Here is a 12,211-nt window from a genome sequence, read left to right on the forward strand (position 1 = left end):
TTGGCAGTGAAGACAGCCAGTAGGGGCAGAGCTGGGGTATGAACCTGTGTCTGCGCCCGTCCTGTATGCAAGATGGCATGGGAAAAGTATTAGGCCGGTTGCCCTGTTCTCTGGAAGATAACAGTAGACGCTCCCTTCTTTGTATTAATTCCACACAGGCCTTTTTTTTTTTTTTTTTTTTTTTTTTTTTTTTTGGCTTTTTAGGGCCATACCTGCAGTATACGGAAGTTCCCAGGCTAGGGGTGGAATTGGAGCTGCAGCTGCCAGCCTACATCGCAGCCACGGCCACAGCCATGCCACATCCCAGCCGCGTCTGCAACCTACACCATGGATCAAGGTAACACTGGATCCTTAACCCACTGAGCGACAAGGCCCAGGATCAAACCCACCTCCTCTTGGATACTAGTCGGATTCATTAACCACTGAGCCACAACAGGAATCAACAGAGGCTTTTGCTGGCAGGCACTGTGTCAGGCCTTAAGGTTAGAGTGTGATGTGGATAAAACTTTGCTTGGGTGCCAGCTGGAGGTACTGTCCCACACCTCACCTCTGCCTCCCCGAGGGCAGGGACCAGGTTTGTCTCACAGGTGACACATTCCCCAGGACTCCTCAGGGTGGTAGGTCTAAGCTACAGGTCATTCATTCATTCATTCATATTTAACCTCCCTACATACTTTATCCAGTGGGGAGAAAGCAAGTAGAAAGCCCCCCAAAACCCCTATCTTCACGGGACTCTGCTTTTAGTGGGGGCTGAGCAGGGTACGTGAAAGCTGGGTGCACACGGCAGTACCTGAACCTTCCTTTAATTTCAGCTACAGGAGTTCCTCTCAGTGGAAACAAATCTGACTAGCATCCGTGAGCTGGGTTCGATCCCCGACCTCATTCAGTGGATTAAGGATCTGACATTGCTGTGAGCTGTGGTGTGGGTCCCAGTTGGGGCTCAGATCCCACATTGCTGTGCCTGTGGTGTAGGCCAGCACCTGCAGCTCTGATTCGACCCCTAGCCTGGGAACCTCCATATACCACGGGTGTGGCCCTAAAAAGCAAAAAAAAAAAAAAATCCAGCTACAAACAGCCTAGGGTGCTCCATGTACCACCCCTCCCACCCCATCCCAGCAGGGGTCACAGGCTCTGACGGGGCACCACTTCAGGAAAAGAGGGCAGAAAGAGTATCCACTGTTCCAATCTGATTTTATTGAAAAGGAAACATACAAAAATCATGTACAAAAAAAATTAACCAAACATGTACAGAAAATTCATTCCGGTATCTACAGCAGCGCATATACAGTATTTTACAGGCTGGGCCATCCCTCCCCGCTCCCAGACTCCTCCCTCTTCTGAGATTCCCCCCCTCCCTGACTCCCCGTCTTCCCCCCAGCGCTTCGCCCTGGGGACTAAGGCTGGGGCGGTTTCCGCCAAAATATCCCACCCCCCCAAATGAATGCCAGTGGTCACACGTGCTCTCTCTAAACCTATGCAATGAGATTGATGGGGGCAGGGGGTGGTCACGGGCAGAGCACAGGATTCACAGTCTGGGCCCCTCCTGGCCACCCCCAGATGAAGGTGAGGCAGGCGTGCCCACCACCTGCCGGCTGGCTCAGGGAAGATGGCTGGGCGCCGGGCTGGGGCCGCCGGCAGAGGCACCCCACTCTCTGGCTCCAGGAGGCTAGTGGTCACGTTTGGCTCATTTGCTCTTCACGGGCCCCCTCCCCAGGAGGAGGGGGGGAAGCACCAGGGGCCTGAGGCCAGGCCCAAAGTGAAGGAGCACCAGGAGAGAGACCCCCCCCCCCAGTGCCACCCCTGCAGCTGGAACGGGCAGCCAGCACCAGCAGCCTTTCCTGAGATGGTGGTGGGCGGCAGAGGCGGGTGGCTCAGTCCCCACCCCCTCGGTCACTGCCGCCTACGGTCCGTCAGCCCTCTCTCCCCTGGCTTCTCTCTCAGCCAGGGCCCCTGGAGTCCATGTCTCCGTGTCAGGGCGCCCCAGGCTAGGCCGGGGCTGGGTCTGGAGTGGTGGCCCCGGCCCGCCCTTGGGCCAGGCAGGGCTGGGAGTCCAGTATGCTACATGGTGCAGAAAGAGTCCCCCGCTCTGGCCAGGGCGTCAGGAGGCGGGAGGGTCCTGCCCCCCAGGTCCCCGACGTCCACCGGGCGGGTGCAGGCACCTAATTAGGCTCCATCTCGGGGGCTCCACGGCCCCTGGGTAAGGGCAGAAGTCCCATGATGAGATTGTACAGAACCCTCCAGGGCGAGGGGCGGTGTCGCTGCTGCTCCTCTTGTCTCTAGGCAGAGAGAGAGAGAAGCGGACGTCAGAGTGGGCTTGTGACGGTGGTGTCGGTGGTCATGTGGAAGTGAGGGACAAGGCGTGGTCCTCAGAGGGAGCTCCACCATAACCAGCCTTCTGAGCTCAGCACTGTTGTTATTATTATTATTATTATTATCTTGGCCGAGACATGCAGCAGCTTCATGCAGGAGCTCAGCTCCCAGACCAGGAACTGAACCTGGGCCGCAGTGATGAAAGCACCAAATCCCAACCACTAGATCACCAGGGATCGCCACCATTATTACTATTATTATTATTATGTCTTTTTAGGGCCGTACCCACAGCATATGGAAGTTCCCAGGCTAGGGGTCGAATCAGAGCTGCAGCTGCCGGCCTATGCCACAGCCACAGCAACACCAGATCTGAGCCATGTCTGCCACCTACACTGCATGATCCTTAACCCCCTGAGCAAGACCAGGGATTGAACCTGCATCCTCATGCATACTAGTCGGGTTTGTTAACCACTGAGCCACAACGGGAACTCCTCCCTCGTTATTATTGTTAATCGGGTCCAAATCCCAGCTCCTCTGCCCACCGTGGGCCAACATCATCCCCTCATCTGGAGCATTCGAGGAGGACAGAGAGGATGTAGACAGAATGGCCCCAGCGCAGCGCATATTAGCTGTGACCTCCTAGGCCCTGAGTTACCCAACCAGAGTCACAGGAGTGGGAGGGGTCAGGGGGTGGGGCTGTACTGCAGCCCAGTGCCCTCCCATCAAAGGCTGGTGAGACAGAAAAGGGAGCAGCGAGCCCATAGTTTCAGTGATTCTAGAACAATCTGTGGAAGAACTGGGAACGATTCCCCATCTGTGCTGAAGCTGCACGGAAGTATGTCCAGGCACAGCTGAGCCTGTGCCTGCTCCCCAGGGATGGCAGGATGAAGGCTTGGGGCGGCCTTGAGGACCCTGCTAGTTCCAAAATGCTGGAAAAGGGGGAATGAAGGAAGCTAGATACAAGACAAGGCTGCCCACCCACAAAAAGTAAAGGCAATACCAACAACTTAGGACCAGTTCTAATACTCTCCTGCTGCTTGTATTGAGTGTATGGCTAGGCTCTGTGCAGAACCCACCTGACATCCCCACAACATGGGAAGGGGAAACCCATTTTACAGATGCAAACAAGAAGGTCAAGTAAACCATCATAAATGATCCCAGTCGGTACTTGGGGGTGGGCTGCCTGGTACCAGCCTGCCTCATCACTCCCCACCAAGTTCTACAGCCAGGAGAAGGTGGCAAACGGGGCCCATCAGATTGGCATATTTTATTTTATTTATTTTTGCTTGTTAGGGCCACACCCACAGCATATGGAGGTTCCCAGGCTAGGGGTCCAATCAGAGCTACAGCTGCCAGCCTACACCACAGTCACAGCCACGCAGAAGCCGAGTCACGTCTGTGACCTACACCACAGCTCACACCATGCCAGATCCTTAACCCACTGAGTGAGGCCAGGGATCGAACCCACAACCTCATGGTTCCTAGTTGGATTCCTTCCCGCTGAGCCACAAAGGGAACTTGAGATTGGCAAATTCTAGTTAAAAGCCTGCTGCTGTTCTACTGCTCTGGAGCGCCACCTGGCTCAGCCACCTCGGTAAGCAGGCTCATGGTCCTTCAGCAAGGCTGAGGGCCAGCCCACCACCCAGCTGTCTACTCTGGAGGCACACCTGTGCAGCTGGAGATGTGCATTTACTAGAAGAGTGAGGGTGGGGGCAATAAAAAAAGTGGAGAAACTGCTTAAAAATCCTAAATTCCTATCAATGAGAAAATGAACAAGGTAGCTATATGTTGACCCAATAGAATGGTACATAGCAGTGATAGCGAATGAACTAAATACAGCTCTTTTGCCGATATGGATGAATCTCAAGCCTAACATGGAAAAGTTTGGAGAAGAACACACACTATACCACCTATATTAAGTCCGAAACGCCCCGACAAGCCTAAGCATTGTTTTCGGCCTGTTAAATATATAGTAAAAGAATCACCATCTGCAGAGAAATGGGACAAGCCCATTTGAGAAGTTTCCTTTGGAAGGGGGGAGAGGGAAAGGGTCATGGGGGGAAACAAGGGGCTTCACAACATCCGGTTTTTGTTTTTCTTTCAATAAGCATGCAGTTTGGGTGTAATGTTCAGGTTGGACAGAGCTGGGTGGTGGGCGCCCTGGTTCTTGTTATTCTCTTCACCGCCGTCGGCTCTAAGTGCTCGGTTTTAATGAGACGGCTGGCAGCGGGCCTTGGGGGCGGGGCCTCCAGCGGGGCGGAGCTCCCGGGCCCGCCCCCGGCCCTCCCGGGAAGCGAGGTGGCGCGCCGCTGGCGGGCAGGCGGGAGAGGCGGGCGCGGCCGCGCCGAGGCTGCTGACTCACCGGCTATAAATAGCCTGGGATATATGAGCCGCTCGGCTGAGCGCCGCCCTCAGTTCTCGCGGCCGCCGGCCGCCGGCCGCGGGCACACCGTAACGCTCGAGGCTGCCCCGGCCCTGGCCCTCGACCCGGTGGTGCCAGCCGCAGCGCGGGCCTTACGGTGGCTCCGCGGACAGGCCGCCCCTCCCACCTGCCTGTCCCCAGCGCGACCCCGCCGCGCAGGGCAGCAGCTGCCGCACATCTGGCTGGGTCGCCCCCAACCCCCTCCCCGCGGGAAGTCCCACCTGCCGTCTACCCCTCCCCCAGCACTCACCCGCCGCTCGTACAGCGCGTTGAGATCGTCAGCCATCCGCCGCAGCTGGGCCCCGATCTCTCGGGCCCACTGCTCCTCCTCCCCCCGGATTCCCGGGGCTGCTTGGGTGGGGCCGCCCGCCAGGGCCCCCGGAGCGCTGGGCACTGGCGATTCCAGGTGCTGCTCCGCCGGCGAGAGTGAGGGCTGAGGACCTGGGAAAAGCCGAGGGGCGTGGTCAGCACCCATCACCTCTCTAGGTCCCGGGTGTCTCCTAGGGAGGGACCAGTTAGCCTGAGCCTGCTTCTCCCTCTTCCAGTCGCCTGATTTATCTGCCCCGCCTCATTTCTAGAGATTCTATTTTCCCCAAGAGCCAGAAGTCTCAGCTCCTTCTCAGGCAAAAAAGAGGTCCTGGGGAGGCCTCCCTGGGGTCACCTGTCCAGCAAGCCACCATCCTACTGCCCGTGATAGTCGGGAATTGCTGCTGCTTATCCGACCTAAGTACTTGTCTTCCAAAACGAGGCCAAACTTTGGCTGCTCCACTTAGCAGATGGGGAAACTGAGGCTCGCCCTAAGAAGTGGCCCAAGGTCACACAGGGATACAGTGACTACTACACCCGGAGTCACAAGCCTCAGGTCTCCTGCCCTCTAGTGTCCAACCACAGTGAAGCCACACCCCCGGATGTGGCGGAGGCCTGAAGACCGCAAGGCCAGACTGTGGCTGCCTCTGAGCACAGCATCCCCAACCCCGGGGGCGGGGAGTGGGGGAGAGGCCTTGTTGCCTCCCCGATACACACACACCTTCTGAGCTCCTCCGGTGTCTCTTTATCCCTCCTGTCGCACCAGGTCCCCGCATGAAGGATCCCTAAGACCTCAAATCGCAACCTCAGTTTCCACACCTGTGACTCTAGTCTCTGTCGTCAGGGAACTGAGCCCGGGAACTTTTCTCTCTGGACCGCTCTGGGCTCCGGGGGTGGGGTGGAGGTGGACGAAGGGAGGGGAACCCTGACAGTCTCTCCCTTGCCCCCGAGTGCGCTGGCTGGGATGGGCTAGCTGGGCACCACAGAGTTAATAGCCCATCAGGCAGGGGACCTTTAGCCCTTCCCTCCCCAAGATCCGCCCCCCTGGCCCTTTCGCTGCACAACGGCCCCTCCCCCCTCTCCTTCCTGCTCCAGGGCTGCAGAGAGAGCGGGCCCTGGCCAAAGAGATGCAGATAAAGGCAAAAGGCTACCCTCGACCCCTCCCCAAAGTCCTGAAGTGACAGTCCTCTCTGCCCACACTGTCTCCAACTACAGTCCTCAGGGGGGTTCACGGGGACCCAGAGCCAGGAGGAGGGTGGTGGGAAACAGCTGTTGCCCCAGGCCCGGAAAGGGCCGTGGGCTGCAACTCGGGACTTGCAGTCAGATTCCAGGAGGGACTTCCCACTTGGCCTCCCCCCACCCCCAGCCTCCCACTCCTTCTTCCTGCTTCTTGCAACACAAAGACCACACTGGCCACACCCTCCCCGTGGTCCGGCCAGCTCGCCACCTCCCCCCTCCCGCTCCCACTTTTCCCGTTCGTCTGTCTCTCCGTCCTGGTCCCAGCATCCCTGGTGCGGGGCGAGCACTCACCGTCGGGGCGCGGGCCTCGGGGCCGGCTGCGGGGACCCCCAGGCCAGCGGGGGCCCCCCAGGGCGGCGGTGACGGCGGGCGGGGCGGTGGGGGCGCAGAGGTAGGCAGCGGGCAGCAGGGTGGGGGCGGCGGGGGCGGCAGGCAGACCGGGTTCGCAGAGGCCGCAGGACACGGCGGAGGGCACCAGGCGGCTGAGGGGGAAGGGACGCGGGCCGTCGCGGGCCAGGCCCTCTACGGGCTCCGGGGAGCTGCCCTCCTGGCGTGCTCGGGCCATGGCGCTCCCTGGGGCCTGCAGGACAGGACAGAGGGGCACGGTCAGCTGAGAAGTGCAGGGGGCATCAGGCCGGCCCCCAGGGCACCCCCCTCCCTGGGGTACACAGGGCACCCCACTCTTGAACCCAGGCATGAGGACACGTGGCAGGCAGGGAAGCCCAGGGCTGGCACCCACAACACACACAAGGCCCAGATGGAGGGGAGGCAGGTGAGAAGGCCCCAAGAGACACGCCCCCCCCATGGTGGGGGGGCTGACCCAAGGCACTGGCTGGCCAGCACAACCTCCCACAAACACGGTCATGGGCACACAGGAGGGACGAGGAGGCACACGATGGCTCTCACGGCAAGAACAAGGGCTCACGCAGGACCTAGACTTGTGGGTCTGTCAGGTATGCATGTGTAGGAGGGCTGACAGCCCCACAACACAACCTCACAGGACCTGGGACTCACACAGGGCCTGGGCTGCTGGGGTCTGCTTTCCGAACACAGTGATGGGCACGCACAGAGGGCAGCCAGGCACTGTGATGGCTCCCACAACACACACGGGGACTCAAGCAGGACCCAGATGGAAGGGACTTATTGGGGGCGTGTAGGGAGGGTACACGACACACACATTAGGGCTCACACAGGACTGGCCAGCTTGACCTCCCACCTCCTCTCCCATTTGCACAGAAACACTGAAACGGCCCCAGGCTCAGACATTGCTACTCTGTACCCAGGACACACACACACACACAAACACTGACCAAAACGTAGACATACACATGCACACAGACCACCGGAAAAGTGAGCCACACAATCCATGCTATCTGGGGCAACCCGTCCCCTCCATCCCATACACACATACACAAACTGTCAGGACCTCACCCACTGGACACACGAGGCAGCCATCAGACAGAGACACACTCTAAATAGGCACTACCACACCTCTCAAACACACATGCCCCTCCCCACAATACACAAAATAGGGAAGACCTACACCCCTCAGGACCCACACACACATCAGCACAAAACAGACCTCCATGGACACACACGGACCAACACAACTGAAACACACCCAGTTGTCACTAACTCTCAGCCCGACACACTTAAAGCAGGCACACACAGACACATGTCATCAGATTCAGATGCATCACCGCATGCCGGCAACAACACACAGACGCAACAGCAGAACAGCAGACATCAACCCACCCTCTTTCTCCAACCTCAAAACACCATCACCAACTGTCAGCCCCAGGGACACACACACACACTAAGACTAACTCTAATCCCACTGCCCTGGCAGCACGCACACCTAGAGCACCCACAGAAAACACTGGTCTCACGTGACTGACATAAACACTACACACACGCAGCCCACATGACACACACGAGCCAGCCGATCACAGAGACAAGCCCCTCAGAGCCAACACACATGCACACACACACTGAGGCTCAGACACGGACCGACCCGTACAAGAGGCTGCCAGCAACACCCACTGACTGCTCTGCTCAGACCCCACAGAACCAGCCGAGGTCCTTAATTCCCAGACAGCGATGCCAGACACACAAGCCAAACACAGACCGAGACAACCCCCCACCATCCACCCGGAGACACACACCACACAGAACTCACACAAACACCTGGGCAGAACACACATGATGCTCTTCGGCAAGTACACCATCGCAAACACTGAGCTGAGCCCCAGTGCCCTGCAGACAGACACAGACGGTCCACACAGGCAAGACACACAAGCACACACAAACACAGCACATCGGGCAACACACACACGTATAAACACACCAACAGCTCACTCAAGCAACACACCAACACACTAGGACACACGCGGGCAACACAGACCTACAGAATCACCCCCAACCAGCACACACAGACAACTCTCACAGAGAACACACACACACACACACACACACGCAGAGGTACACCACACACAAACAGCACCCCCTCTCTCAAGCGCGGCGTACACAGAGAACCCTACGCAAACACACAGGGACAGGGCATACGCTCCGACGGGGCCACAGCCCCAACATTCCCCGGGACCGATACAACCACTCCCCGCAGACCCCAGCACAAACTCGGAGCCAGACACCCGCACACACCCAGGCGAGACACCTGCAGATCCACAACCCCGCACACGCGCGCTCCCACGGCGGGCCCAGACGCCCCCCCTGCGCTGTCACAGCCCCCCCCACCCCGCCGCCGCCACGTGCGCCCGCCCCGCCCGCCAGGCGAGCGCGGGGCCAATAACCGGCTGTTGCTGGGGCGCAGCCCCCGCCCGCAGGAGCCTCAGACTCCACGGCCCGCGAGCCGCCCCCAGTCGCCGCCCCCAGCGGGCGCGCGCCCGGGGTGTGGCCGCCCCTCCACGCCATCCCCCCCCAACCCCGCCCCTCCCGGACTGCAGGGGCCGGAGCAGTCGGGGTCGACTCACTTCCCCGGGGCCTCACTGGCCGCCAGGGGGCGCTGCCGAGCCCGCACCCCATTGTTTGTAAACAAACCCGCCAGACCGCTGAGGCACCTGCGCTCTCGGACCCTTAGTGCCTCCCGCCCAGCAACCCCAGCCCAGGGTGCCTCGTGGAGGTGGAAGGCAAGGAGAGAGGAAGGCACAGTGTGGGGACACAGCCCCCTCCCCCCGATCACACTGCTCTCCGAGTGCACTACCGCCACCTCCTCCAGGGAGCCCACCGGGCCTGGCCAATCGCGACTGGCGGAGGGTCGGGGTGGGCACACTCACCCCGGGGGCATGAACACGCCGGAGGGGACGATGATGGGGGGCGGGCGGCTTCCTTCAGGAGGGCGCGCCCGCTGAGCGCCGCTCGCTGCGGCGACTGTTGCTGCGGTGGCGACTGCTGCTGCTGCTCTAACTGCAGTGGCTGCTGCTGTTGCTGTTGTAGCGGCGGCTGCTCCTCGGGCCGCAGGCGCGTCTACGTCCTGAACGCCGCTGCTGCTGATTTCGCCGCCGCCGCCGCCGCCTCCAGGCGCCCGCTCGCATGTGGCTCGCGCAGCGTCTCAGGCCGCCGGTCGGATCCCGGGCCCGCTCAGCGGCCGCCCCGCCCCGCCCCGCCCCGCCCCCGTCCCCGCCTCCGCCCGGCGGGTCCCACGCCCCGCCCCCGCGTGACGCCACGGCCCCGTCCGCCCGCTCGCCCGCCGCGGACAAGTCGGGACTTGCAGGCGCGCGCCGCTCCCCCTACCTCGGCGGCGCCGGGGGTTTCCCTGCAGCCGCGGGCGGAGCAGGGCCTCTCCCCCGCGTGGAGGCGCAGCGATCCCGCCGCGCTGATGGCGGGACAGCCGGACGCACACGCACTGACACACTGACACGCTGACTGCGACCCGCAGACACACGCACCCAGAGACTTGTCTGCTGCCTGACCGCCTGGCGCTCCAGGGTACACAAAGTCACGTGCTGACAGGGCACGGAGACACGCCGACTCGCAGACACACCCTGGACAGGGGCGTGGACACACAAACTCACACACTGATGGAGCCCACACGCACACACACATCCAGACCCAAATACATAGCCTGACTTGCTAACAGGATCGCTGGGACTGACGGAGTGACACAATGTCAGGGTCACGCAGTTGTACAAACACCCACACTGCTGAGCACGCCTGGGCCCACAAAACGGCTCTGTTCACAAGCATTCCCACTGAGCGGGTACCCACAACACGCACAGTGGCGACAGGCCCACATAGACACAAGCCGAGGGCTTCTCAGGAAGTAGAAACTTCCTGACGAGTGCTGCTGGACACACACGCACATACACGCAGGACACCTGTCACAGAGACACCTGGACACGCGGCTTGATCTAGATGACAGGACCACAGGGACACACAGGAACACACCCCCAAGCCGGTTCCCAGCTGACACATTAAAACTGGCAGAAATGGCCCCTCACAGACACAGATCAATCAGACAGAAAAAAGACTGACCCCCAACAGACAGTCACAAAGTCACACCTGTGACAGGTTCCTGCTCACTGGCCCACTGATGGGACACGCTCCAGAAGCCATGCACCCCTGACCACACTCACCATGAATCTGGTGGGGGACCAGGGTGAGCAGAAAGCCCTGGGCACTGGGCACGGACATGCCCGGGCAGCCCCTGCACTGACTCTCGCTCGGTTTTCTGCCTTTTGGTTCCCTTTCCCTTCTCGGTTTCCCGTTGTCACTCCTTCCTGTACTCTGATGTAGTGACCTCGGTGACCCCACGGTGTCCCGCCCTCCCCCAGGGCTCTGGGGCTCTGTCGTCCCTGCACCTTTCATTCCCTCCATGTCACAGCCCAAACCAGACTGTGTCATCAGAGGGCCAGGGGCCTCTTGAGTGCTCAGTTCTGGGCTGGCTAAGAAGGGGTGCCAGACTTGAGCAGAGGTGCACTTGTTCAGGCTCTCAAGCTCCACTCTCTCCAGGACCAGACCCTTGGATTTTCCAAGAGAAGCAGAAAATGTTAAAATCTCATGTGTAATCCCCCTACTTTCAGTACTGGGGACTAATTCAGCCTCCCTCTCTCCTCTTGCTTTCCCTCATTCATTCCCTCATTCATTCATTCATTCACTCCCCCCTCCTTCCTCTCTTCCTTCCAGTGTTTTTCAAACTCAGGGTCATGACCCACATGCGCAAACCATGATTGTGGACTTCTGTGGATCTTTATTGTGTTTTATTCAAGTTTATTGAGATATATTTACATGCCATATAATTAAATTTTTCGGTGTTTTTAGTGAGTTGGGACAAAAGCACATTATTGCACACCATCACAATCAAGATTTGGACAATTTCTGAAGTTCCCCGGTGGCTCAGCAGGTATTGTCAGTGCACTGGGTCTGGTTGCTGCTGTGACACAGGTTCGATCCCTGATCCATCCAGGAACTTCTGTGTGCCACAGGTGCAGGCAAAAACCAACCAAAAAAGCAAATTAGAATCTCATTTAAAAACTCATGAAGTTGGAGTTCCCTTCGTGGCTCAGCAGGTTATGAACTCCACTAGTAACAATGAAGACGTGGGTTCAATCGCTGGCTTTTCTCAGTGGGTTAAGGATCCGGCATTGCCATGAGCTGTGGCTTACTTAGTTCACAGACGCAGCCCAGATCTGGCGTTGCTGTGGCTGTGGCATAGGTCGGCGTGGCTACAGCTCTGATTCGACCCCTAAGCCTGGGAACCTCATATGCCACGGGTGCAGCCCTAGAAAGCAAAAAAACAAAAAAAACAAAAAAACATAAAGTCAAAGGAAAATATTGTTTGATGAAAATATTTTTTATGATAGCGAACATACACCAAGTCACAGAGAAAGTGGCTGTGTTTCTGACTGTAGATCAAGTCTAAAGGCGTTTGAGAAATGCTGCCTTGGACATTTTTAAACGAGATCACACACAGATGTC

At 58.9% G+C, this 12,211-nt stretch overlaps 1 protein-coding gene across 4 annotated transcripts; it reads right to left on the minus strand.

Moving 5' to 3' along the window:
* Positions 1-1,172: 1,172 nt before the first annotated feature.
* On the minus strand, positions 1,173-10,975 carry BBC3 (BCL2 binding component 3). Of its 4 annotated transcripts, none has more exons than XM_013998533.3 (4): positions 10,870-10,975; positions 6,569-6,857; positions 4,983-5,173; positions 1,173-2,276 (listed from the first exon to the last, which is right to left on the minus strand). In XM_013998533.3, exons 1-4 carry the CDS (start codon positions 10,870-10,872, stop codon positions 2,160-2,162), a joined length of 600 nt encoding a protein of 199 aa, XP_013853987.1. In that variant the 5' UTR covers positions 10,873-10,975; the 3' UTR covers positions 1,173-2,159. The 4 variants fall into 4 exon arrangements, with proteins under 4 accessions (XP_013853987.1, XP_013853986.3, XP_003127302.2 ...); XM_013998532.3 differs by having other exon boundaries at positions 10,796-10,927; XM_003127254.6 differs by lacking the exon at positions 10,870-10,975 and adding an exon at positions 9,571-9,847.
* Between the last annotated feature and the right edge of the window lie 1,236 nt (positions 10,976-12,211).

This window comes from Sus scrofa, chromosome 6, assembly GCF_054392235.1.
Source record: "Sus scrofa isolate SSC_HxYL_T2T_F1_AM1 chromosome 6, Sscrofa_HxYL_maternal_Yorkshire_Landrace_v2.0, whole genome shotgun sequence".
NCBI classification, from domain to species: Eukaryota; Metazoa; Chordata; class Mammalia; order Artiodactyla; family Suidae; genus Sus; species Sus scrofa.

Excerpts from the sequence above, each read along its gene's own strand:
- BBC3 (XM_013998532.3), bottom strand. The coding sequence starts at position 10,927 with ATGTCCGTGCCCAGTGCCCAGGGCTTTCTGCTCACCCTGGTCCCCCAC. Across the intron at positions 5,174-6,568 it reads CCGAGGCCCGCGCCCCGACG|GTCCTCAGCCCTCACTCTCG; the intron begins GTGAGTGCTCGC and ends GGCTTTTCCCAG. Across the intron at positions 2,277-4,982 it reads ACGCGCTGTACGAGCGGCGG|AGACAAGAGGAGCAGCAGCG; the intron begins GTGAGTGCTGGG and ends CTCTCTGCCTAG.